The sequence below is a fragment of the Benincasa hispida genome, chromosome 12 (assembly GCF_009727055.1).
Source record: "Benincasa hispida cultivar B227 chromosome 12, ASM972705v1, whole genome shotgun sequence".
NCBI classification, from domain to species: Eukaryota; Viridiplantae; Streptophyta; class Magnoliopsida; order Cucurbitales; family Cucurbitaceae; genus Benincasa; species Benincasa hispida.
This window is the reverse complement of record NC_052360.1, coordinates 60,834,121-60,860,779: the sequence shown is the minus strand read 5'-3', so window position 1 is coordinate 60,860,779 and position 26,659 is coordinate 60,834,121. Positions and strand designations below refer to the sequence as shown.

At 33.0% G+C, this 26,659-nt stretch overlaps 2 protein-coding genes across 5 annotated transcripts; one reads left to right on the top strand and one right to left on the bottom strand.

Annotated features, from left to right (window-relative positions):
- Positions 1-14,740: 14,740 nt before the first annotated feature.
- Positions 14,741-20,402, top strand: LOC120067143 (transcription factor MYB111-like). Its single transcript, XM_039018589.1, has 3 exons — positions 14,741-15,111; positions 15,310-15,439; positions 19,664-20,402. Exons 1-3 carry the CDS (start codon positions 14,979-14,981, stop codon positions 20,253-20,255), a joined length of 855 nt encoding a protein of 284 aa, XP_038874517.1. The 5' UTR covers positions 14,741-14,978; the 3' UTR covers positions 20,256-20,402.
- A 684-nt stretch (positions 20,403-21,086) lies between these two features.
- Positions 21,087-26,164, bottom strand: LOC120067142. 4 transcript variants are annotated; one of them, XM_039018586.1, is made up of 6 exons: positions 25,918-26,164; positions 24,699-24,974; positions 24,440-24,498; positions 22,517-24,361; positions 22,113-22,263; positions 21,087-22,020 (listed from the first exon to the last, which is right to left on the bottom strand). In XM_039018586.1, exons 2-6 carry the CDS (start codon positions 24,817-24,819, stop codon positions 21,362-21,364), a joined length of 2,835 nt encoding a protein of 944 aa, XP_038874514.1. In that variant the 5' UTR covers positions 24,820-24,974; positions 25,918-26,164; the 3' UTR covers positions 21,087-21,361. The 4 variants fall into 4 exon arrangements, with proteins under 4 accessions (XP_038874514.1, XP_038874516.1, XP_038874513.1 ...); XM_039018588.1 differs by having other exon boundaries at positions 24,699-24,923; XM_039018585.1 differs by having other exon boundaries at positions 25,923-26,164.
- Positions 26,165-26,659: the final 495 nt, after the last annotated feature.

The following is a 26,659-nucleotide window of genomic DNA, read 5'->3' as shown; positions in this document are numbered from 1 at the left end:
TCCCCATTTCATTCCTCATCCACGTGAAATTTCCCTCGGGGATCGGGGCGGGGATTCCCCGCGGGAAATTCTTAGGGATCGGGTTCCCCGCGGGTAATTTTTTTCCCGTTACCTTTTTTTTTTGTAAAATAACAAATTAATTTAAATCATTAATGTGAGCAAATTTTAATTAAATAATTAACTTTATCACCAAATTATTTATTATGGTTACTTTTATATGAAAATTTTAATTTAAAGATAAATTCCTCAAACCTTGGCCTAAAAAGCTAATTGATTTTTTTTAGTAGAAATTTAAACATTCAATTTAAACATATTCATTATCTTTCCCAATAAATAATCAAATTTGAAATTTAAATGTAATATTTATATAAAAATAATAATAACATAACATTAAATAACTATACTAAATAAATATGTAAAAGCTAATCGGGGCGAGAACAGGGAACAGGGTGGGGCCGAGGACTGGGAATGCATTCCCCGTCCCCATTCAGCTCACAGGAAATTTTTCTCCCCCACTCCCTCCCCCATTCCCCACCTAATTGGGGAATCCCGCCCCGTTGGGCCCCGTCCCCATGAAGAAATTGGACATCTCTAGCAAGCAGTCGAGCATCAAGTTCCGAGTATGGAGGATTTGGCAGAATTGTTCTAAGTCATTTCTTCATCTCTTCAACATTGATCTTGAGTATTTGGGACTTGTCAAGGGTCATTAGCCCAACAATTATTGGTATCAGAGCATTTAAAGGTCATCAAGGTCATCTTTCTTGGAGCTTCAAGATTTTCAAGAAATGAAGACTCAATACTCGTTTGAATTAGAAATGGCCGTTGCAAGGTATGAGATTAAGAAGTTTGATGGGAAGGGCGATTTTGGCCTATGAAAGGCCAAAATCAAACCATTCTTGGATATCAAAGAGCACACAAGGCCCTTTTGGACTCATCAACACTGCCAACCACTATATCAGCATAAGAAAGAGAAGACATGGAACTTACAGCATATAGGACTCTGGTTTTGAATCTTAGCAACGGTATTCTGAGGCAAGTAATTAATCAAGACATAGCCTACAAGATGTGGGTCAAGCTAGAAGGTCTTTTTGCCACCAAGGATCTCCCCAACAAAATGTATCTGAGGGAGAAATTCTTCACGTTCAAGATGGATTATGCCAAGCCTCTTTCAGAAAATTTGGATGAATTCAAGAGGATAGTCTCAGAGTTCAAGAGCCTTGGTGAGAAAATTGGCGACGAGAATGAGGCTTTTGTGTTATTAAACTCTCTACTAGAATCCTATAAAGAGGTAAAGAATACTCTAAAGTATAGCAGAGAATCAGTCACTACTGATGCCATCATTTCAGCTTTAAGAACAAGAGAGTTAGAGCTTCAGTCAGCCAAGAAGGAGCAGCCTATTGCAGAGGGGTTGTTTGTCAAGGGGAAGAACAAGCAGAACCAGTCTAAGAGGAACAAAAACTAGTCAGGTGAAGAGCACAAGCCTACAACCAAGTTGAGATGCAATTACTGCAAGAAGAAAGGTCACCTAATGAGAGATTGCTACAGTCTGAAAAGGAAAAACCAAGAAAAAGAGAAGGATCAGAAGGGAAAACAACCAGAAGCATCAGTGGTTGATGGTTCCTATTTTTACTTTGATGCCTTAGCCTCCACCAGAAATCAAACCAACCAAATTAGTCCTCTTGGGAAGCATGACTAGGTGCTAGACTCCGGATGTACCTATCTCATGACACCTTTCAGACCTTGGCTTAATGCTTACAAGGAAATAGATGAAGAATCAATGTGCATAGGCAACAATGAAGCCTGCAAAATAAACGGGGTTGGTTCAGTGTCCTTGAAGTTAAAGGATGGATCAATCAAGCTTCTAAGAAATGTTAGATATGTACCTTTGTTCAAGAGAAACTTGATATCTCTGGGCATGTTGGACTTCATTGGGTGTGAATGTAGAGGAAAAGGTAGAGTTATTGAAGTGATCAAGGATTTCAAAGTTGTGTTGGTTGGTGAGAAGGTCAATGACCTTTACATTGTGAGAGGAGTAGAGATGATGACAAGTGCCTACACAGCTTCAACAACAAGCTTAACAAAGGTTGACTTGTGGCACAAAAGACTCTCCCATATTAGTAAGAAAGGGATGCAGGTTTTGTCCAAGCAAGGATTCTGCCCAAAGGTATCAGTGAGCACCTTTTCTTTTGTGAGCATTGCATTTTAGGTAAAGAAACAAAGTAAAGCTTCATAAAATCTCAGCACACCATCAAAAGAGCTTTGGACTATGTCCATTCTGACCTATGGGGACCATCTCCTACACCAAGCCTTAATGGCCCAAGGTATTTTCTAACCTTTATAGATAATTTTTCTAGGAAAAGCTAGATATACTTTCTTAAAACTAAGGACCAAGTATTTGTAAAGTATAAAGAATAGAAAGACTGATAGAAAATCAAACATCTAAAAGGTTAAAATACTTTAGAACCAATAATGGGCTTGAATTTTGCAATGGACATTTTGATAAATTTTGTAGTGAGAATGGTATAACTAGGCATAGAACAATGAGGTTTACACCTCAATAAAATGGGGTTGCCGAGAGGTTAAATAGAACCATAATGGAAAGGGTTAGGTGTTTGCTATTTGATGCTATCTTAGGGAAAAGTTTTTGGGTAGAAGTTGCATCTTATACCGTGTATACCTTAAATAGGTGCCCTCACACACTTTAGATTTGCTTACACCTGAGGAAAAGTGGACTAATCATCCTCCTAACCTAAATAACCTCAATGTCTTTGGATGTGTAAGGTTTGTACACCAAAACAAGGAAAAGTTAAAGGCCAAAGCAGTCAAGTGTATGTTTGTAGGCTTTACAGAAGGTGTCAAGGGTTCAAAATGTGGCATCCTATTGAGAGGAAGTTCTTAGTAAGCAAAGACATCACCTTTAGGGAAGAGGAGATGTTTATACAAAAGGAGAAAAAGGTAGAGGATGAAGAAGGGTCATCCAACACCAGTTTTGAGGTGGAGTTACCATATGAGCAGCCAAATAAGACTAGCCATCCTAATAACAATTGAGGAAAATGTAGAGGAACATAAGGAGACAACATGTGAGCAATCTGGTTTAAGCCAATATGTCCTAGCTAGGGATAGACAAAGAAGAACTATCAAACTTCCAGCTAGATATACTAAAATGAATTATATGAATCTAGTTTTAAATGTTGTAGTAGCTCCTTCTAGCCAAGAACAACAACCTTTGAGGAAGCAACAAATTGTGCTAATGCAAGGGATTGGATTGAGACAATGAATGAGGAGATGCATTCACTAAAGGTGAATGACACTTGGTCCTTGGTTCCTATACCCTCGAGGCAATGAATGAGGAGATGCATTCACTAAAGATGAATGACACTTGGTCTTTGGTTCCTCTACCAAAAGGGTATAAACCTGTTGCATCTAAATGGATTTTTAAACTTAAAGAAGGAGTATCATGTGATCAAAAGCCTAGGTTTAAAGCTAGATTGGTTGCAAAGGGGTTCACTCAAAGGGAAGGAATAGACTATGCTAAGATTTTCTCTCCTGTTGTAAAACAGACTTCCATAAGATTTCTTCTATCCTTAGTTGCTCAAAATAATCTAGAATTTTATCAACTAGATGTAAAAACTGTTTTTCATGGACATCTAGAGGAGGCAATCTATATGATGCAACTTAAAGGATTTGAAGTTAAAAGGAAAAGAAAATCTCTTTTGCTTACTCAATAAGTCTATATATGGGTTAAAAAAATCACCTAGATGCTGGTATAAGAGACTCAATGACTATATTTCTAGCATTAGGTTCAAAAGAAGTTCATTTGACATATGTGCTTATGTAAACACGGGTTCTTACAAAGACAAAGTTTACCTACTCATATATGTAGATGACATGTTGCTGGCAGGTAGGTCTAAAGAACATCTAACTCATGTTAAAAACCTCTTAAAAAGAGAGTTTGATATGAAGAACTTAGGAGAAGCAAGCAAGGTCCTAGGAATAGAGATCCATAGGAATAAAGAGGAGTCTATTCTAAGCATCAACCAGTCCAATTATTGTGAAAAGATCCTTAAAATGTTCATCATGAATAATGCCAAACCTGTGATTTTACCCATTGCCCAGCACTTTAAGCTTTCCCCAGCTAACTCTCCTCAGGATTCTGACCAAGAATACCAAAAACAAATGGCTGTCATACCCTATAGTCAAGCTGTTGGAAGCCTAATATATTTAATGATTTCTACTAGACCTGATCTCTCATATTCAGCTAGCTTAGTTAGTAGATATATGTCTAATCCTGGTAAAATATGTTGGGAGGCTACTAAATGGATCCTAAGGTATCTAGTTTGGTCTAAAAACTCTAACTTAGTCTATCAAAAGTCAGCTGAACTAAAACTAAAGCTTTATGGATATATTGATGCTGACTATGTTAGTGATTTGGACAAAAGGAGGTCCTTAACAGGTTGCCTTTTCCTTTTTGGTCCTAATCTAATCAGCTGGAAAGCATCACTATAGCCTATAGTAGCCTTATCTACAACTGAAACTAAATATGTGGCTCTAACTAAAGCAATCAAAGTGGCTTTGTGGCTCAAGAACTGCTGAAAGACTTTGGAATAGATCAAACAGTAGTGAAACTCTACTTTGATAACCAAAGTGCTATATGTTTGTCTCGAAATCTATAATTCCATATTAGAACAAAGCACATTGATATCAAATATTACTTCATTAGAGATAAAATTGAGACAGGGGAGATAAAAATTTTAAAAGTCCATTCTTCTGACAATACAGTTGATATGTTAACAAAACCTGTTACGAAGCTTAAATTGTTTAAATGTTTAGAACAGTTTGGTTTTGAGCTTCCAGACACGGGTTAGACAAACAAGTCAGAATCAGGAAGATCATGAAGATTGCAAGGCATTGGAGTCAAGGTGGAGAATTTGAAGAAACTTTGACTCATATATCTCAGGGTTTTGTTTGTTATAACTAACATTTGTAACGGTCAGCTGGTATACTCTTATAAATACCACTGATTTCAAATTCAAATTACAGAGTTATCATCATTTTCTTAGTTTTCTACAAACATCAAAATCTGTCAGCAATCTTCATTAAGTAAAAAGAATTCAGATCTTCCCATGGACGTAGGCATTATTGCCGAACCACGTAAACATTGTGTCTTTTTCTTCTTCCCTTATCTTTCTTATTCAATCAAGTAATTCTTTACTGCAAATCGCGCATCAATCGTTTTCTTTTCAAATCGTATCGAGTATTCAGATTATCGAGTCAATTGTGCATTGATTCATTGCTATCGAGTAACTCCGAGTACATCATTTTTTAAGGAAATCTAAATAGACGTCTAATGAGCGAAAGCGGATCATTCCAAATCCCATTGAGAAAGAATAACCGATTATGCATAATTAAAAATTACAACATGCTACTTATAAAGGAACAAACAGGGATAGAGTATGCAAACCTTATAAAGGAACAAATAGGGATAGAAATTACAACTCTTCTTCAAGTATCCCTTGATCATCTAGCAAATCGTGCAATTCGCACAAACTCGAACGTAGTGATCAGAACACGATCTCAACGAAAGTCTGAATGAACCTCGATCCCAGTTGAATCCAACTCGATCCTTGAACGAAATTAGAACACCACCACAATGGCTACCTTGGTATTCTCGATGTGAGAATTTAGAAGTTGTAGGCTCTGTATGATTTTGGATTGAGAAAAGCAGGAGTTAGACGATTGAGTAGACGATCGAGCAAGTGGGAGATGAAGATTGTTTATCGTATAGACAAAATACTCGATCATTTAGAAGATGGAAGCCTATCGTATAGACTTTGCTACTCGATCGTGTAGCAAAGATTAAGCAAGTAACTATCGTATAGTAAACTCGTAGTTTGATCATGTATGCTCTCTATGATATCGCTTAGTAAAACCTTTTTACTTGATAGCCTTTTTGTGAGATCATTCCGAATGAATCATCAATCTAATTTTTTCTTTAAAACCATTTTCCTTTTATCTCAAAGTTACCATAAAACTTCTAATAACCTTCCACTCAATTCAGTTATTAGAGAAAAAGAATAATTAAGTATCATATAATTAATATGTTATAAATAAATATAATAACCAACTTATTATATTATATTTATAACCTATAGGTTTAATATTTCATCATATGAAACATATAAACTATAGTTCTTTTTCTATTTTATGGTATTTAATATAAATCATATTTATATTAATTCCTCCAATTAATATATCTAATACATCATATCAATTATATCACATATAATTGAATTTCCTCTTGTTAATTTGAACACTTCAAATTAACCCAAAATCTGATTCTCAACTTGAACCCATTGAGCTCCCAAGGGGACCTCATGGACCTATAGCTTGAAGCTCCAACGGTACATGAATAACTGATTAAACTCTTTAATCACGAGATCTACCCATCCATTAACTGTTGGTCACTTCACTAAAGACTGACAGCTGCACTCTTTGTATTACAAATATATTTTTGTGTCCATATAACCAAACAACAGTGCGATGACCCTTCATAAATCGCTCATAAGTACAACCAGGCCAATTCACCATTTTGCCTCGGGTAGTTACATCTAACTTTTTAAGTACCATTGATTCCTCTAATGAACAATAAGTCATAGTCCTACTATGACTAAGTCCTCTCGGACCAGGAGAGGGTGTGGCCACTATGTTCAAGACCCAGAATCAGTCTTTAAGGGAGTAATTTATCTACTTACCCCTACTTCGGGGAAGAAGTGAATTCCATCTTGTATAACTGAGTTCCCAATTCCCCAATCAGACGAATCCCCAAAATGGTAGGCTTGTTAAGTTGGCAATCTGACCACTTTCACTCATACAAATCAAAGGACCGCCCTTATAGGTAAGAGTTCCCAACTCATTTAGGATTAAGGTCATATCACCTATGGTCATTTTAGTGAGATGTAAGTCTCAATTATCAACGGCGTTATATAAAGAGACTAATCATCTCGTGGTCTGGTTTTGTACAAACTCTTTGTATAGGATGCCCCCGCTCGCATGTCTCCATATGAATGGTCAAGATCAAACCATTTGTATCACTTTACAAAACTTGTAACATCTACAAAACGGGTCGTATCCGTATTGTCAACAGGATAAGGTATCTTTCCTTTATCCATCTAATACAGACCATTTAGGTTATTACTTAAGGCATGATCCACTTGTATGTCTCACATACATGCTTAAACTACATGAAATAACTACGGATCTTAGTTTATTGGATTTGAGTAAATGCTTTAAAATAACATTTATTTTATTAATAACAATATGTGTACAAAATGTTTACAAACTACGAGACCACCGGGAGAATTAGGACACTAATCCGAGTAGTTTTCACTTTTGAGTTGCACGGAGTATCGTTCAAGAACCGTCGAGTATGATCGAGTATTAGTTCTATTGTCATTGAATTGCATCGAGGATTTAATAGAGACTAGTCAGACGAAGAAGGGAATTCTGATCGAGGATCGAGTAGCAAGCAATCGAGCATCTAAAGGATCTTTTATACAAGAGTACCTCTGAGCAGAAGTGGATCGTTCCAAATAAATTGTTACATAATTACCACATTTACATTCTAACAGAACATATATGCAATATACTACAAATTACTGGCATGCTTTTAAAACTAAACAATAAGAGAACAAGAAATACGTACCAGTTGAAGAACACTCCTTCACCAAAAACTCTTTCTCTCCATACGAACTACTGCTCTTGCTCTCGTTGGAACGTCCAAGCAGTCGTTCACCAAATCTCCGGTCGTCTACTCACGAATGGCCTCTACACGAACACCGCAACAATGAGGATGACACCACTACTTAGAACCCTCGGTATTCTCGGTGTGAGAATCCAAACTGTGGGTTCTTTTGGAATTTGGTAGAGGGTGGGAGGAAGGAAGATTGTATACAATGACCTCCACACGAACATCGTATAGCCAATGCTTGATCGTTTAGAAGAATGTACACGATCATGTAGTAAATAGATTGCGATCGTATAAATGATCGTTTAGTAAATGCTCGGGCGCTAGATGATCATTTTGTAAAACTTAGGTGATCGTTTAGAAAGAGACGCATGTGTATATGATTGTGTAGCAATGATGAGTTATCGTGTAGTCTCTTGGTTTGCTATGCGATAGGCTGTATACAACTCGTGAGCAAATTACGTGATCTTTTGCAAAATAAAAACGATTTTCATTTTATTTTTCAGTTATGAAAACTTATTGAAACCTCCCACTAACACATGGTTATGGAGAAAACGCCGGCCCATTTATCCCATAATTGCCCAATTAAAAAAAATATAATCATATTATATTTATTAACCTATAGTTTAATATCACATATAAATCATAGTGTTTTCTCCTCCACTAGATATAAATCATATTTATATCCATTTTCCTGCAAATTAATGTATCTCATACATAAAGTCAACCATAACATATATAATTAACTAGTTCAATCATATCATATATAATCGAACTCCCTCTTGTCAATTTGAACATTTCAAACTGACCCAAAAAAACGATTCTCAACTTGAATCTATTGAGCTACTGAGGAGACCTTATGGACCTATCTCGAAGCTCCAACGGTATGTGAATAGCTGACTAAACTCTTTAGTCACGAGATCTACCATCCGTTAACTGCTAGGCATTCCACTAAAGACCGACAACTGAACTCTTCTTACCACAGTCTATGGATCTCCCCAGCATCAAAGAGAGACTCCATCAAAATCTGCCACTCGTCTGTGTCCATCAGATATAACCAATCAACAGTACGATAACCCTTCACAGATGCTCGTAAGTACAGCTGGGCCAATTTCCCGTTTTGCCCCTATAGTTACATCTAACTCCTTAAGTACCACCGATCCTTCTAATGAATAATACAACATATCCTACTATGTGTGGACACCTCTCGAGCCATGAGAAGGTGTGTGGTGCCACATCATTCAAGCCCCGAGATCAGCCCTTAAGGGAGCAATCTATCTACTTATCTCTGCTTCGGGGAAGGAGTGAATTCCATCTTGTGTAGCTGAGTTCCTAACTCCCAAATCAGACGAATCCCCAAAGTGGTAGGTTTGAGTCGGCGACCTTGCCACTCGCACCCATGCAAATCAAAGGACCCCCTTCGAAGGCAAGAATTCCCAACTCACTCAAGATTGAGGTCATGTTACCTATGGTCATTCTAGTGAAGTGAAGTCTCTGTCATGAACGGCGTTATATGACGTGACGTTAACACTTCCTGATCAAGTCTTATACAAAATCTTTGTATAGGACGCCCATGCTTGCATGTCCCCACATAAATGATCAGGATCATACCATCTATAGCAAGTCACAACACTTATAACTATTCTACAAAGCGGGCCATATTCGTAGTGTTACCAGGATAAGGTTTCCCTCCTATATCCATATACTACAGATTATTTTGGTTATCACTTAAGACATGATTCACTTGTATGTCTCTACATACATGCTTAAGTTACATAATGACAACTAAAGATTTTAGTTTATTGGTTTGTAGTAGAGCAAATAAAACATCCAATGTTCATAGACAATAAGTGAAAAAAAATATCATATATCATACATTACAAGCATTTGTTCAAAACTGTGTTTACAAACTACAAGACACGAGAGTTTAGGGCATCATCCCTAACAGCATCGAGTTCCGAGTATCTAGGATTTGGCAGAATTGTTTTAAGCCATTTCTTCATCTCTTCAACGTTGATCTTGAGTATTTAGAACTTGTGAAGGGTCATCAGCCTAATAACACTAAAGATTTGAAGACTGAGAACTTAGGAGACTAAGACTCCAAGCTCCTAAAGACTTCGAAGTTGAAGCTCTAAGAAGATTTGGAAGACTTAAACTTCTTGTTACTTTCGAGAGAAAGAATCAAAAGAACATATATTAGAGATTGTACCTACATATACAACAAATCAATACAAATACAAAGTTCAAATGTAGCGAACTAAATTTCTTCTAAAATCTCGTCAAACAAGGTCTTTAAAACTTTCAATTTTGTATTAAATAGATTCATGAACTTTAATTTTGTATTCAATAAATATAGTCTATTCAACATTTTTTTTTTAATTCATGGACATATGAGACTAAGAATTGTATTAGACATAAAATTCAATTTTATTTTGAATGTATCACTTGATGCTTATTTGAATATGTTGGTGATTTATCATAGATCAAATGAGCTCTATATTTAATGGCTCATCTCTTGGCATTTTAAATTAATCTTTGAGATTAACTTTTCTTATAATATTTAATGAAAAGCTAATGTCTAAAGAGTAGCTAAGAATGGATTATTTGAAAAAAATAATAATATTGACGAGTGGGAATAATAAATCTATAATTGCGTATTTATTTCATAGATAATTTGATGGAATTTTAGACAGATATTTAATACCTTTGTTTGTTTTACAGTATTTTATTTTTTAAAATTCAGGATACTATTATCCAAGAAACTTTAAAACCCATATGACATGAATTTTTTTTAATACCCTCTATACATGTTGGATTTTTAGCCTACTAAATTAATAAATTAGTATCAATTAATAATTACTATTAATTTTAATAATAATAATAATAATAATATTATTATTATTATTATTATTATTATTATTATTTGTGTTTGGATATATCTATATATATTATTTAGACTTAATAAATTTCAACTACTACATTTATCATTGATATTTTATGCTATCTTAACTATTTAATATAAAATATTCATTAATATTCTATTAATTTATATTTATTTAATTGTTTTTGTTAATCAAATAAAATAATTTAAATAATATTTAATTAAAAATTATTCATAATAATTAAATTTAATCATAACTATTACTTGTTCTCATACATCTGACTAAATAATTATTTAATTTTAATTTCTATATATAAAATTGATCAATCAAATAAATTCATTTAACTTCAAGATATTGATTATTCAGTAAATTCAAACACAAATATTAATTATTCACATTTAAATTTAAGGTATTTAACATTCACACCCATAAATCTATATCCACGATCCAAACCGCCTTACGAGATTAATGGGAATTCAATTCAATAATGAAATTTGATCTTCAAACCAATGGAGGACGTGGCACCAGTAATTTTGGACAGCTGTCCAATTACTTCCATAATTTAATACGCAATTATTCATAAATGGTTAAAGCTTGTAGTCCACAATTTTAAAGCCATTTAGTTTAATTAGAATGAAAATAGAAGAAAATGGAACCAAAAAAATTGTAGAATGAGGATCAGGTTTTGAATATTGCATTTTTTTAGAAAAGAAATATGAGCAGAAAAGTGTAATTGTTATTGAAAAATATATATTTTTTTTCTAATGAATTGAATGACAGTTAAGAATAGTTTTAAAATAATCGTAATTATAATAAAAGAAAAGATAATTAAATTATGAGATAAAATGGTCAAAATGATGTAAGGATTCAATTGGACTCTGGGTTGCGAAGCCTGTAGGTTGAATTGGATGCTTTTGCGAGCACTTGGAACGGATGTGTTTTGCTAGTTTGGAATAAGTTCCCAGATGTCGAGAACTTAAGATCCTAGAAGCGATGATCCATCCGTTTAGGGCTTATTAGTATACAGTTATGTAACTTCAAACATATCATAGTCGAATCAGATTGACTAGACTAACTTAATGATATATCATTGGACCTCTCTAAAGTATCATTCTTCATTAACAAAGCTAAGCTCTGGATGCAAGATGTAGAGTTGCTTTTCTATTTATCATACATCTCTGTTACAATGTATCCGTGCACTCTTTTGCGAACTAAGGTTTTGGAAGAATAAATTTCTTTTCTTCTCATTTTTTCTTATCTTGAGTGGTTTTATTGCCTAATTTAACTTTTTTCTGTATTTAACTTTTTAAGAAAAGAAAGTCGTTTGAATGAACAAATTTAGAAATGATTTTCAATTTTGTATAAAATTTGTGAATCTAAAATAACTTTAATTCTTTTATTGTAGTATCTTTGTTGCATATTTCAAATCCACGAAATTTTATATATAGTAGGTTAGATGTGTTAATAACTCAATTTAATACCATTTAATTTTTTTTGACTCTAGAATTATAAATTTATGTACTCTTTTATGAAAATAACTTTAATGCTACTTTTGCACGTTTTCTAGATTTTTGTTGTTGTTTTTATATAGGGTTTTTTTGGGGGAAAAATTAATATGGGTGATAAACATGGCATCATCACAAACAAAGACACAATCATTATTTTTTATTTTATATTTTTTTAAGTAAAAGATATATACATAAAACTATTTTTTTTTTTTAAAGAAAAATGTCTTTGGTCTCTAAGTTTTGGGTATAGTTTCTATTTGGTTCATAGGTTTTCAAATGTTACATATTTGGTCCTTAAATTTTGAGTTTTGTTTCAATTTAGACCTTATCAAAATATTATAATTTTACTCTTGAGATTTGTCTGTTGTTTCAATTTGGTCTCTAGGTTTCAAGATTTTATATTTTCAACCTTAATTTTTAATTAAATACTTACTTTCAATCATTGACGTCAATTTCTATTGATTAATTAAAAATAATTATAAAGTGAAATTTTTAATTGATAAAAAATAATGAAACTTAATTATTTATAACTCTTTTAGTGATTTTTAATTTATTAACATAAATTAATACTAAAGACAGAAAATGAGTATTTACTGAATAATCGAGATTAAAAGTGTAATCTTGAAACATAGGGGACCAAATTGAAGTAAAACTTAAATGTTAAGGGTAAATTTGTAACATTTTAAAACCTAGGGACTAAATTGAAACCAAGCTCAAAACTTTAGGACTAAATGTGTAATATTTTGAAACTTAGGAACTCAAGAGAAACTAGACCCAAACCCTAAAGACCAAAAATGTATTTTTTTTCCTTTATGATTTAATTATCTAACGCAAATTTTATGGGAACAAAACGATTTTTTTCCTTATTTCTCTTAATCAAGGTTTTAAAATATTGATGTCCATATCGATATAAAAATTTCAATTTTACGGATATATGGATAAAATATCGATATCGACGGATATTTCTATAAAGACACGAAATGCATAAAATTTATTTAGATTAATAATTAAGTTGTTTTTACTCCAAAACTAAGTTATGAATATTGTCATTAGTAGTCATATTCATATTGGACTAAATATTTGACATATTTTATATTTATGAACATTTAAAAAAGATGTTGGAGATATTCATGGATATTTAATATTGATATCAAACCCTTTGATTTACGAATATATTGATATATCCATGAGTATTTTCATCTTTGCTTTTAATACACATGCTTGTAAAAATGTAATCTCATATTACCTAATTATTTCCAAAATACATACCATGACAATTAAAATGGATGTTTATTTCACTCATCAACTTTAATTAATCGTCTTCTTACTTTTCAAAATGAATATAACACAATTCATATAAAGTTTATGTCATCGATCTTGAAGTACGAGATTCTATTTTCCCATTCCACGATTTGTAAAGAAGAATAAGTTTATTTTTTTATTTCTTCTTCCTTAGTTTTTTTTTTAAAAAAATTTAAATTAAAGATGACAAAAAAAAAAAAAACGCATAAAAGTATTTGAAAATGAGTGATTAAGAAAAATGTAAAAAAAAAATCTCACATAATTTCAACTCCAAATATATCAATGGTCGTTAATTGTTATTAAAAGTCTTAATTCACTTTTAGAAATTTTGAATTCTACTTATATTAAAATTGTCTTAACTTAAGTTCTAGACTATTTAATATATCTAGCTTCATTTCACACACATACATAAAATATTTTTTCAGCGAAAAAAACACGTACAAATAAAAATTCAAACATTTAAGGTACGTTTGGACAAGTTGTTGATTATTATAGTCATAAGTTATTATAATTGAATTATAATAATTTGTGTTTTGGGTGTAGATTATTTTAGTTTGAGTTATTATAACTTGTGTTTTTTAGTGTAGATTATTTTAGTTTGAATTATAATAGTATGCGTTTGAGGTGTAAAATATTTTAGTTTGAGAAGGAAATAGTAAACACTGTAGAAAAAAATAGCAAATGAGGATTTTTAAATAGTGTTGACTATAATTAATTGGATAATACAAAACAGTATTTATAGCAAGAATGTAGACCTATGATTTCATAACTTCACACCTTGCTCAAACACTTTTTTAAATATATTTTAAACCTACTCTAATATATTAGAGGATTAAAAATATATATTTTGAAAATTAAGAAATCAAATATACATATTTAAAAAAAATAAGAAAACTAAAGATACGAAACAAAAAATACATATTCTTCTAAATTGAGGCTAAGGTCATGTTTACTTCGATGTTAAACGTAATCCATCAATCAATCCTAATATGAAAAGTCGGTCTAATTAAATAGTACAAGTTAACCATATTGTTTGAATTATGAATAATAAAATAAATTCGTTACAGTGGAAGCAATTTGATTACAGTGATTACGTGGAGAGGGGTTCTCCAATGTCAGATTGGAATTAAATTAGAATAGAAGGGCAAATTTGACATCCGGAATTTGTAGGCTCTCTCACGTTACAACTTTTATTTATTTATTTATTTTTAATTTTATTTTTGAAATAAGGCTCTCACAGCTTTATTGGCGCTGCCAAATAAAACTGATATATATACAGAAAAATAGGCTTATAGAATCATAGACTCATAGCGTAGCCATTTTTATCGCACAAGCTTAGTCGTACAGCGGTACTGCCGTCTCAGCCATTCACGAGCATCTCCACTATTTTACACAGAGAATTTAGAGAGAGAGGGGGAGAGGGAGAGGGAGGGATCTTCCATTAATGCGGTTTGTGAAGGAAGTTGAAGGAGGAGTCTATGTAAGGCGTTGAGAGGAAGTTTTTGCGATCTCCTTTGAAGGCAGTGTTCTGTTTAAGAGAGGATGGGGAGAACGCCGTGCTGTGAGAAGGAGGGACTGAGAAGAGGCCGTTGGACAGCGGAGGAAGACGATAAACTCAAGAAGTATATCGAAGCGAACGGCGAAGGTTCATGGAGATCGTTACCGAAGAATGCTGGTGAGATTGATTTTGATTTGTTTTCTGTGCGATTAAATGCTGCGATTCTTCTACTTGTTCTATCGGAGATTACGAATTGATCTGAATTTGTGCTTCTTCTAGTTCTATCTTAGATTACGAATTGATCTGAATTTGCTTCTTCTAGTTCTATGTATCTGAGATATGAATTGATCTGAAGGTGTTTGTGTGAAAATCTAGGGCTGTTGAGGTGCGGAAAGAGTTGCAGGTTGAGATGGATTAATTACTTGAGAACAGATTTGAAGAGAGGGAATATCACTCCTCAAGAGGACGAAACTATTCTCAAATTGCATACGACTCTCGGAAATCGGTTCGTCTTGCATATTTCTTTTTTCTTTTTTTTTTCCCCTTTCATAGCATGGAATTTCGGGCAGTTTTTTTCGCCATTCGTTTTCAAAATAATTATGCTCCTCGGTTTTTAATTATCGGCGAAATGCATCATTTAAGGTTTAATTGGAGTATATAATTTCGAATAAATGGCACTTGTATCAGTAAATCACCGTTTGATTCTTCACAACCGACATTTTGCTTCGTTGAGTCTGCATCGCTTTCCTCTTGCTAGAACTTTTAATTTCATTTTTTTATGATCTTTTCTGCATACATTTTTCCACTTCTGATTTTCATTTCAAGCTTTACGACTGATTTCAGCCTTGTCGTTCTTGGCTACATCGTTATTTTCCTGATGATCATTATAATCAATTTTTTGGCGCATTCCAACCTTTTTAATTTTTATCTCCTTATCCTTCTTTTTGAGATTCTGATCATTTCAAGCTTCACTGGCTTCTTGTCCACATCGTTCTCGTCTTTTGATCATCATAATCAGTTTCTTTTGGCACATTTGATCTCGCTCTTTTTTCTTTTTCTTTTTTTTCTTTTTCTTTTTTTGTAATTTCCTTTTCATTTGTGATTCTATAATACTATTATACAAAAAATCCATCGCTAATACTTATAGTATCAAAGAATTTTGTCAAAGTTATCAACAGAAAACGATAAAATTATTCGGAACATTTTAAAAATGTTTATGTAATTTTTTATAGAACATATTCTTTCATAATTTCTCATAGGGTATCCTGGTATCCCCAAGTACTAATTTAAAGAAATTCATCTGAGAATAATAACATAGAATTCATTCTAAAACCTAGCAATAGAAAACGACAACAAAAATGAATTTACACTTGAAGAATGAGAATCAAACACAATTTGAAAAAGATTCCAAACTAAAAATCGAAAAAGTAATTAAAAAAAAAACTACTATAAAAATGTATAACTCTTTGAATTAAATTGAAAGTGTACGATAAAAATATACTGTTTTAGAGATTATTTTCTCTGTCTAGTAACCGAGTTGTTTTAATTCAGTTTTCAGTTTTTAAAGAACAATTTGCTTACCGTGCTTTGGTGTGTTAATTCTATTTGTTTTTTTATTTTAAAGTTCTTTCGTTAAATCTCACAACTAGTACGTATTAGCTTATTTTTAACTTTAAAAAATACATGCTCTATTAATCTTCTAAATTTTAAAAATATATTCCCTACTTTTTTCTTAAATAAAAAGTATTATTATTATTATTAGTTTTACAAAGTTCAAAAGTTTTCTTCAACCTTATAAGAAAAGACTTATTTTAAGATTTATTAATACATAAACTAAATTTGAATATTAAAATTGAAATGAGATTAAAGTTTAACTAAAATAGTATTTTACTTATGTTTAAATTACAAATTTAGTTTTTGGACTTTGAAATTTTCATTTATTTTATCATTTTTCAATATATTTATAAGCTTTTAATTTTGTATCCAATAAGAAACTTTCAATTTTTCGCCTCATAAATTCCAAAAAAAAAAAATAGTTAACATAAGAGTACGAATTTTATGTTTACTGGAACCTCATACTTCCAATTTTTGTGTTCTATCTTCTAACAGATTGTAAACTTTTTTTAAAAAAAAAAAATCAAAGTTTATAGATTAAATTTTAAAATTGGTAAGTTTTTATTTATTTAGTTTTTTATTTTGTAGTACTTTATGTGAGAATCGAATTTCTGATTTTGAAGTTGACTGTGTAAATACTATATCGCTTGAAGTAGATTGATTTTAGTTGAAAATTTACAAATTTGAGGGGTTAAATTTGTAACTTAGAAGGAGTTAGTTATTATAGTTTTAGATTATTATAGTTGAGTTATAATAGGTTGTGTTTGGCGTGTAGATTATTTTAGTTTGAGTTATAATAATATGTGTTTGAGGTGTAAACCATTTTAGTTTGAGAAGAAAATAGTAAACATTGTAACAAATAATAAAAAATGATAAATGTAAAGTAATAAAAATGATAACAAATAGTAAATAATGTAACAAAGTTTTTGCGTCTTTGTTCCAAACACCTACTTAATATTCAGTTTTTTTCCTCTAAAACAATTTGCTTCCGTTTTTTTTTCCCAATTAATTAGTATTTTCTTTTCAGACTGACGATATCGAATAAATATAATAAAAATTACTTTAATTAAAAGGACACAAACACGTGTAACACATTTTCCCTGTAATGGCATTATTTTTCCTTTTTTTGTTGGGCTCACGGGCCTAGAGCTAGAAAGAATACATCATTTTCATGCTCTTTCCACTTTGCGTGTCCCATCATCCACCTTTAGATATAAACAAACATGTCATTAAGACTTTTCGTATTTTTATTTATATTGGAGGCCATAAGTTTCTCTTTTATTAATTAGTCTTTGGTCATTTAGTGCCTAGCTCATTCATGAATGCCAGCTAATTATAGAGTAATGGGGCAGTTGAATTAATTACTTAGTTCAGTAAATGATCTAGAAGTCATAGACTTTTATCTTTTATTTTCTTAATAAATTTTGAGTTCTAGAAGTATATAAGTTTGGGAACTCAGTTTTTATCATTGAAGGTTGAGATATAATTATAATTATTATTATATTTTTAAGTGTAGTTTTTATAATTTATCCTTCCTTTTTCTGATTGACCGCTATATATCAATTTCATGATACATGTACTTTGCATATATACGTTTCAAACTTCAAGTAATTTTTTTAATGTGATAATGCTTTTTAGGGCATATTTTAGAGGGATAGAAATGGTTTAAATCATTTTTGTCAATTTTAAAATCACTATAAAATCAATTCTGATGAAAGTGTATTAATTTCAGGTGGAGACTTTTTGAAACGTGTCTTAGTGTTATTGTAGCTAAGAAAACGAAACGTAAAAGTTAGTAAATTGGGCTTAGAAACATAACACAGCACTCTTGGACTATGTGGATTTTTTATAGATACTGTTAACTGTACCTTTGTTTGATGTAAATTGAGAGGGTCTTTTTCCTACCCATTTTGAGTAGAGTTCCAGCGGTCGAGAAATGTAGTTACCAAACCATACATCAAACTAAATTTATTTTGACCCGTTTTTTGAAAATGTACTCATTTCGATTTTTATTTCTGTTTTTGAAAATTAATTTTATTTACTTTTCTTATTAAAATATGCAAATTAATAAGAAATTAAGTATATTTACTTTATTTCTTATTAATTTGCATATTTTTCAAGTAAAATGTTGAGGTTTTTTTTTTTTTTTTTTTTTCAAATTTTGCTCTGGATTTTTCAATTAATGGTAAAAAAGAAAAATAACAAATGAAGAAATTTGGATGTGGATATAGCGTAAGTAGACTTAATTTTCAAAAATAGAAACAAATGAAATGGTTACCAAACTGACTTTTGTTTTCTACTAAACGTATTTTTTTAAATCCTCAATATAGCTCATTTTAAAATTTAAAATTTAATATGACACATGTCAATTAGTTTCGTTTTCTATAATTGCCCCTTTATTAAAATGAAATAAACGCTTACATGAACTATCAATATTCTGTTTTTTCCCATCGGGAGTTTAAACCCAATCAGTTTTAAAGGTCTCTAAATATGGCCTACATTCAAATCAAACAAGCTCGGGCTTGTTTAACGTTTCCTTTCATTGTACACACTAAACTAGGCTTAAATTAGAAATATCCATCCTTGAAAGGGTGAAAATGATCCTTTGAACTTGGCAGGTTTTGTTTTCTTAAAAGATATGATTAAAATTGCTATATGGCGAACATGATTTTAAAAACCAACCCAAATAATTAATTGTTCCAACAACATTTTCTCTCCTTAAGCTTTCTTGTGTTTAAATCACTGGTTTTGAGTGATGGTAAATTTAGTTATGTACATTTAAGACTAATAAAGAATTTGTGAATATATCTTACTCCCTATTAGGGATAGAGTAAGCCAAGGATTTCGAAAATTTGCAAAATTTATTGCATTGGCAAATTGCTGTCTATTAATTCTTTGGACACATTTCAAAGAAAAATAAAAAAAAACCCCAATTTTTAAAAGAAAAAAAAAACGTTGCCCCAGTCTTTATGTACCATGATGTATGTATCGGAGTTTTCGAACTTTTCTGGGTTTTGTTTTTTTTTTTTTTCCTTTTTCTTTTTCTTTTTCTTTTTAAGGATCGTTGCCCTAGAGTTTATGTGCTCATGCATTTGTGTGTATGTTTGGTGTATAGGTGGTCACTGATTGCTGGACATTTACCCGGACGAACAGATAACGAAATAAAAAACTACTGGAATTCTCATTTGAGTAAGAAAATCTTCAACACCACCAAAAAGGATGCTCCCCAAAAATCTGGTTCAAAGCGAAGCTGCAGCAGCCGAGGCCAACCAAACAACAAACTAACTATTATACTCAAGAAGAACAAGACGAATAAGACGACAATACCAAAAGAAAGTTCCCAATCTAATTCCATAGCTGAGGAAGAACAAGAACCTGAAACGACCATGCCTAAAGAAGAACAGGAACCAAGTAAAAGTGGTCATAATTCAACAACGAAGGATCCAAAAATAGAGGAAGAAAATTGGGAATTGACGACTGATGTTGAGAAACGACAAAACGGAGTGATAAGTACAATTATTGAGAGTGGGGAATGGTTTTACTCTGCTTGGCCTTCTTCTTCATCGAACTTTAATAATGAATGGATGAATTGGGACTGGGAAGGTGATGGGGTTTTAGGTCAGAATGTATGTGAGAATTTCAAAGAGCCATCGTCTTGGTTCTGGGCTAATAATAATACTAATGGAGAAGGAGAAGAATGTCGTTAAAAAATATAAAATAAAAAATTATTCCTATAGGATCTCCCAAATCTGCTGTAATAAGGTCTATAGTGTACTGAAAATTGAATGGGAGTTTTGTTTTTTCTACTTGAAAATGACCTGTGTCCTTTCCTAGAGGACAATCATTTTGTTAAATCACCAAATTCTCACTATAGTAGAATCACTCTCATAGCCAGACAAGATGGCGTCAAACTAGGGGCTATAGTTGATAAGCTATGCTAATCGACAATTTGAAAGGAGTCCTGCACTTGGATCTTTGTCAGAACCATAGCCATCTCTTATGACCCCACCATAGATCAAGTTTCTTGTGGACTTCTTGAGTCGTTGGAAGCAAGAAATAGAGTTGCTTCGTCGTGAGGTCCACAGTTAATTTTTTGTCATTTTAATTATTAATGTCATAGAATCTATGATAACAAGTTTTTACTAGGTTTAAGGGCTCCTAAATTGAGCATCGATTAAAAAATTATAAAAGAAAACCCATATTTGATGACTTATTAAGAGGCAACCACCTTCTTCGAATAATGTTGATTCTAAAAAGCTTAACCAGATGAGTTTGCCAATACTTAAACACTCCACTACTTGCAGTCTTTTATAAGTCCCAAAAAGTATATCAAAACTAATTAGAAAGGAAACGACGTTAATGAAATTTGAACACAAAGACCTTGTGTTCTTATACTATACTAGATCACCAATTAAACTAAAAAGGCTTTAACCTCTTCGGTTTGGTGGTGATTTAAAAATTTTCAGCTGACAGATGAAGCCAGGGGAAAAGAGCATATCCATTCTCAATAAATTTTCAGGCCTATGATGTTTCCCAACTAAAAAGAAAAGAAAATACAAATGAAATTGCAGTAACCTGTGCCTCCCAAAAACTACCAATAATGATGGCTCGATTAAGTACACAAATGGCGGCCCATTCGACATCCCTATTTGTGCACGTGTGTTAAAGTGCTTAACTTAGCAAAATTCGCATTCGAGCACAACTTGAATGATGATATAATAATTTGAATTCCAAGCCGAAATACACTTCACAAGATACAATTTAATTTAGATGAGGAAAGTGAATACCTGGAAAATATGGTTGGTTGGCTCTTTTAAGGAATCACAATATCAGCAAGCACTTCTTCAACTAAAGAATCCAGAATTTGAGTCTCGACTTCAATTCCGATCGTAAAAGCATCGACTTCAAAGTCCATCCATCTTCCATACCAGCAACTCATGTCCTTATCGACCAGTTCGTCCACCATACAATCCCCCATTCCTCTATAATCTGAAACCTCCTTCCATATCTCTTTGGCTAACAGTTCTTTTCTTCTCAAAACTCCCACTCCTTTCTCCCACATTTTATACCCTCCACCCACATATTGTCTACATCTCAAGTCCAAACATTCGCACACACAATCAAATAATGCCTTCCGTTTAAGCCTGGATTTACCACGGCTTCGTTCCGATCCTTTGCTTTGATTCTCTAATATATTGAATAGATAAGGGTTTATAACTTCATGAGAACGCCCCAATATGTAGTCCTTAAACATCAACTCCACATCGCAGAGTATATCCTTTATGTATTCTAGTTCCCATCTGATGTGTCCTTTTGAACCTCTCAAGATAGATGAACTAGTGAACGTTGGTGCTTCCTCGGATATGGAGGTTGCAGAATCTAGCAACTCTGTATCAACTTCAACTGAATTGAACTTAGATAAACCTATGCCAATAACATCTTGGCCTTGGACCGAAGAGCAAAGCCTGTTACCTGGTAATTGGAATACTTAAGACTCTGTAACTTAAGAGTGAAGAGTAATGCAAATAAGAGAAAATTCTTCCTAGTGCAGGAAAATAATCTACCTTCTCTGCCGTTACTATCTGATGAGTCACAGCTTTCTGAAGAAAAGGAATGTTCAAGAATGGAGACGGGACTCGGATTTCGAACTTGGAGTGACTGCCCAGCATCAGGATCCTTACTATTACTGCTACATTCTTCAATCCCATGTTCTAACTGAAAAAAAAAAATGTTTCAGAGTACACAGACGAGCTTTAACATATCAAGGACATTTTAAAGTAAGACCCATCGAACTACAAAAATGGAAAATCCAACAAATAAAACATGACATCTGTTACCAAAAACAGAAAAAGGAAAAAAAAAACAAAACAAAACAAAACAAAAGAAACATAATTTTAATTTTTAGTTAAATGGCATTGGATGAAATTAACAAATGTATTTTAAAAAGTAGAGAACAAAGTTCACATACCGGGAATTCATGCTTTAATCCTTGTGACGAAGAATCAGCTGAAGAGCAATCAAAATTGTATTGGCTAACCAGCTTGCCGCTAACAGAACTGTGCTGGTTCTTCTCATTCAGCTCTGATGATATTGTATCGAATGTATCAAGAGAGGGTGAAAGATGATCATAAGTTGATATACAAGAACTCTCAGATCCTCCAACGATAGATCCAAAGCTAGGGGACTCGACCTTATCAATTAATTCTCTTAGCTTCTGCTCTAAAAGAGCACTCAAGGCATTTTCTCCAATAACATTGCACTCTATAGAGGATGACTTCAAACTATCTGACCCAAGCGTCTCTCTAAATTTTGATTCTATGTGCCCAGAGGTGTCTCCAGGCACCTTCCTTGTAAGTGGTGCAGTAAATGTAAAAGAAACAACATCTGTGCCCTTTTTTCTGCATTCTTGAGCCAAAGTACTAGAAGATCTGTCAACGATATTACTTGAATGAACTGGCATCTGGGTTTTGTCAGTTAATATATTATCCGTTGCCTGTTTCTTGTCAAAGCGCTGATCCCTATCTATTGACCGTTTCTTCCTACGAAGATTTTTTGCATTAGAATGCAAGTCTTCCTTTTCCCTGTCAGATATTTCTAAGCTAGACTTCCTAGCACCAGCTTTTGAGCCAACGACTACTCTTCCTGCATTTCTTCGATGTCCAAAAGATGAATCTCCCATTAGCGGTTTCTTGCCCTCAGAGTTGGAAATTGAGTTCTTTGATGCTAATCTTACCCTGTCAACATGACAGTTCTGTTTCTGGTTGTTCTGCTTGAGTGGCTGGTTAGAAGAAGCATTGCAAACAGTGGATTGCACGTGCAGATTTTTCTTAGAGCTTGCCAGCGTTTTAAAGGATTGGCTTGACTTGACCTCAGTCTGTTGTTTCTGGCCAGTCAAATTTCTGTGGCTATCGGTATTCACATTTTCTCGTCTTTGTACATTAACTTTTGCTTGTATTGCAAGCGATATGGATTTTCCTTTGTTCTTACAACCATATTCCACATCAGGTAAAACCTTGTATGATGATGCATCTTGAGATCCATCCCAGCTTTTGTTCATAGACTGTCCCTTCAAAAGCCTGGAAGCATTTGATTCAATAGGCTTTCTAGAAGTTTCAAGAAACCTGGTTGATTTATGAGAAGCTTCTGCCTTCTCTTTTAATTCTTTGACCTTCAAGCTAACTGAAGAGGACCTAACTGGAGGCAGTTTTTGTGGTATATCTATCTTCTCTTTTGGAGCTTGAAATTTCAAGGGTGCTGAAGAAGATCCAATCAGTGACATCCTACTCTTGGTAGTTGCTGAAGGTCCAGGATCTATTATTTTTGCAGCAGCTTCCATTATGTGAGCAGCATTCTTACTTGGTATGAAAGCAGGACTCTTAATAGGGGATAATAGCTTATGGTGAGTAATTGGAATTGATTTTGCTGATTTAGGAGGGAGGATTTCTGTTTGGAACTTCTCTATTGGCCTGCTCAGAGTCTTCTGAGGTTTTGGTTCTGAAGGTTTCCTGGCAGGGGCAGGTGCACGGTCATCAACTTGATCAAGCAAATTACTAGAGAACATGATTTGGCAGTCATGACGGTAGTTGAAACTTTCCCTATGACTGTGAGCATCTTGAAGAGATTGAGTATCAAATGATGGGGTAAAGTACGAGTCTGAAAAATGAGATGACGGTAATGAATCTAATCCCATAAGCCTAGCAACTACCCCTGGGACCTTAACTCCGCATCCTTCATCTTCCGTTACAGATGAAGAACAACTATAATCACTGCTTCCTTTAATACTTTGCCTTCCTCCACATTCATCCAAATCAATCTGGAAATATTCGAAGGAATCAACCAGATATCTAGACAAATGGAAAAGAAATCGAAATAAAAATGTTGTTCCACTCACCAGATGAACCTGTGTCAATGGCGAGTTTCCAGCACTTCTATTCCCTTGTCTAGAACGCTCTGTGGAGAGAAGCAAAAATGAAGTTCATAGACAGTATAACATATACAGGAGTGTGAGAACACAACCAGGAGAAAAGACTTTCTAGTTTCTGCGTACTCTATACTTTTTATTTCTTTATTTAAATACATGCGTACTCTATACTTTTTATTTCTTTATTTAAATACATGCGTACTCTACACTTGAGAAACTGATATTGTACCTTGTACATCCGGTTTGCTAGAGAACAATCTCTTTCGAGATTTAGCAGTCCAATCAAACAACTGAAAGAATCCCCCAACATAACTTCCTCCACTTTTCAAACCTTCTTTCTCAACTCCCATTTTCTTATATGAAAACAGAGGTCATTCAACAGATACGGGGAAAAGAAACAAGACAGGATAAAGTATTCGACTGTTCTATCCACCTATCCATCTGCATCTGCAAGCTGTTTATTTCTTAATGAATTAGCATATAAAATTGCAATTCAGTCCTGCAACTGTCAAAATTGAACCAATCCAAAATTTCATTAGGTTTAGCCTTTCAAATAATCCACGAACCCATGATGAAAACAAAGTCAAAGATGAGATAAATCGGGAGCATAACGCGCCCCGTTTTTCTTGATATATGGTTGTTAAGATGTTATCTATTGCATCGATCGATATAGACATAGGGGTAACATCTCAACTAAACCACAATATTATAAATCCGAAATTGACGGGAACTGACATCGACTTAATCATTTTCAAATTCTTCTAACTACCTTTTTCAAAGGGTAAAGCGTCCGTAAAATCACAAAGAAAATGAAGGAACGCAGAAAAGGAATATAACGCCACCGACGAAAGTTCAAGGTAAACTACAAAACGAGAGATTTAATCGAATAGTATTCTACTTCTTGTTACAGTTTACAGAGTTGACCTAAAATACAGCAGAATCGGAGAAACCAAACATCGAGAGTCTAGAATCCGAAAATTAGTTAAGAAGATCTCGAAACAAAAACCTAAAGATAAAAGAAAGATCAGTTAAGCATTGCGTTCTTCTTCTGGCTACTATCTCTTTCTTTCTCCTATAAATGCTTATTGCCTAATGCATTCATCGATTTACTCACAACGATAACATTCATCTAAACTCCAGACTCACAGGTTCTTAATCCAATTTGATGGAAACTGAAGTCGATTAATCATTTTAAACTTCCAGTACCTATATGTTTCAAAGAAACTAAACAGTCAGAAAAATTCAAAGACAAAAGGAAGAAATGCAGAAAACGAATAGAATATTATCACCAAACTCAAGGTAAACAACAAAACGAGGGAATCAATAAACTAAGCCATCAAGTTTCTTGTTTTTGTTCACAGAATTACTCTATAATACAGTAGAATAATAGAAATCGAATAATGAGAATCTACAGTCCGAAAATTAAACAAGAAGATTTAAAGCCAAACCTTACATAGAAATAAGGAGCCGAATCAGAAAAGCTTTGCGCTCTTCTTCTAGCTATTATCTCTTTCTTTGACCTCAGAATGTACTTCAAACGATTGCGATTCTCAGAGATTTGCAAGCCGGAAAAAATGGAGACTGATCGGCTACAGTCGAGCGAGCGAGAGAAAAAGAGAGAGAGAGAGAGAGAGAGAGAGAGAGAGAGAGAGAGAGAGAGAGAATTGGCGAAAGCTCTCTTAATTGTTACTACAGACGCACAGCGGAAGTGGGTCTCCGAAGTAATGAGTCGGATAAAATAAGAACGTTATTTTTGTTTCTTTATTTTCGTCCCAATACCATATATTTTTTATTTTCAAATATTCATCTTTTAATCTTATGCTTCTAATAATAAATTTTAAATGTCTAAATATAATAATTATTTTTTATGAAAAAAATACAATACCTGAATATATTTTCAAAGTTATTGTAAATAAATATATTTTCAAAATTTATGATAATAGTGACAATAGATACCAAATTATTTTTTAAAAATCGACCACAAAATAGACGTGCATCAAATTTAAGATTTATTGATAACACGGATTAAAATTGGACAAATAGGGAGTAAAATGGTATTTAACTTCATTTTACAAATTTCAAAATCTAATTTTTTTAATTAAAAAATACATGAATTCAAAAGCTATATATTTTTATTCATTTTTAAAGAATCGAAAGAGTTTTTGTAACGTCTCTTTAGATTGTGGAGAG

What these genes read in the sequence shown, in the direction of transcription:
- LOC120067142 (XM_039018586.1), bottom strand. Translation starts at nt 24,819, where the DNA reads ATGGGAGTTGAGAAAGAAGGTTTGAAAAGTGGAGGAAGTTATGTTGGG. An exon ending in TAGCAAACCGGATGTACAAG is followed by an intron (nt 24,499 to 24,698) that starts GTACAATATCAG and finishes TTCTCTCCACAG; the next exon opens with AGCGTTCTAGACAAGGGAAT. An exon ending in GATTAAAGCATGAATTCCCG is followed by an intron (nt 22,264 to 22,516) that starts GTATGTGAACTT and finishes TTTTTTTTTCAG; the next exon opens with TTAGAACATGGGATTGAAGA.
- LOC120067143 (XM_039018589.1), top strand. Translation starts at nt 14,979, where the DNA reads ATGGGGAGAACGCCGTGCTGTGAGAAGGAGGGACTGAGAAGAGGCCGT. An exon ending in ATCGTTACCGAAGAATGCTG is followed by an intron (nt 15,112 to 15,309) that starts GTGAGATTGATT and finishes GTGAAAATCTAG; the next exon opens with GGCTGTTGAGGTGCGGAAAG. An exon ending in CATACGACTCTCGGAAATCG is followed by an intron (nt 15,440 to 19,663) that starts GTTCGTCTTGCA and finishes TTTGGTGTATAG; the next exon opens with GTGGTCACTGATTGCTGGAC.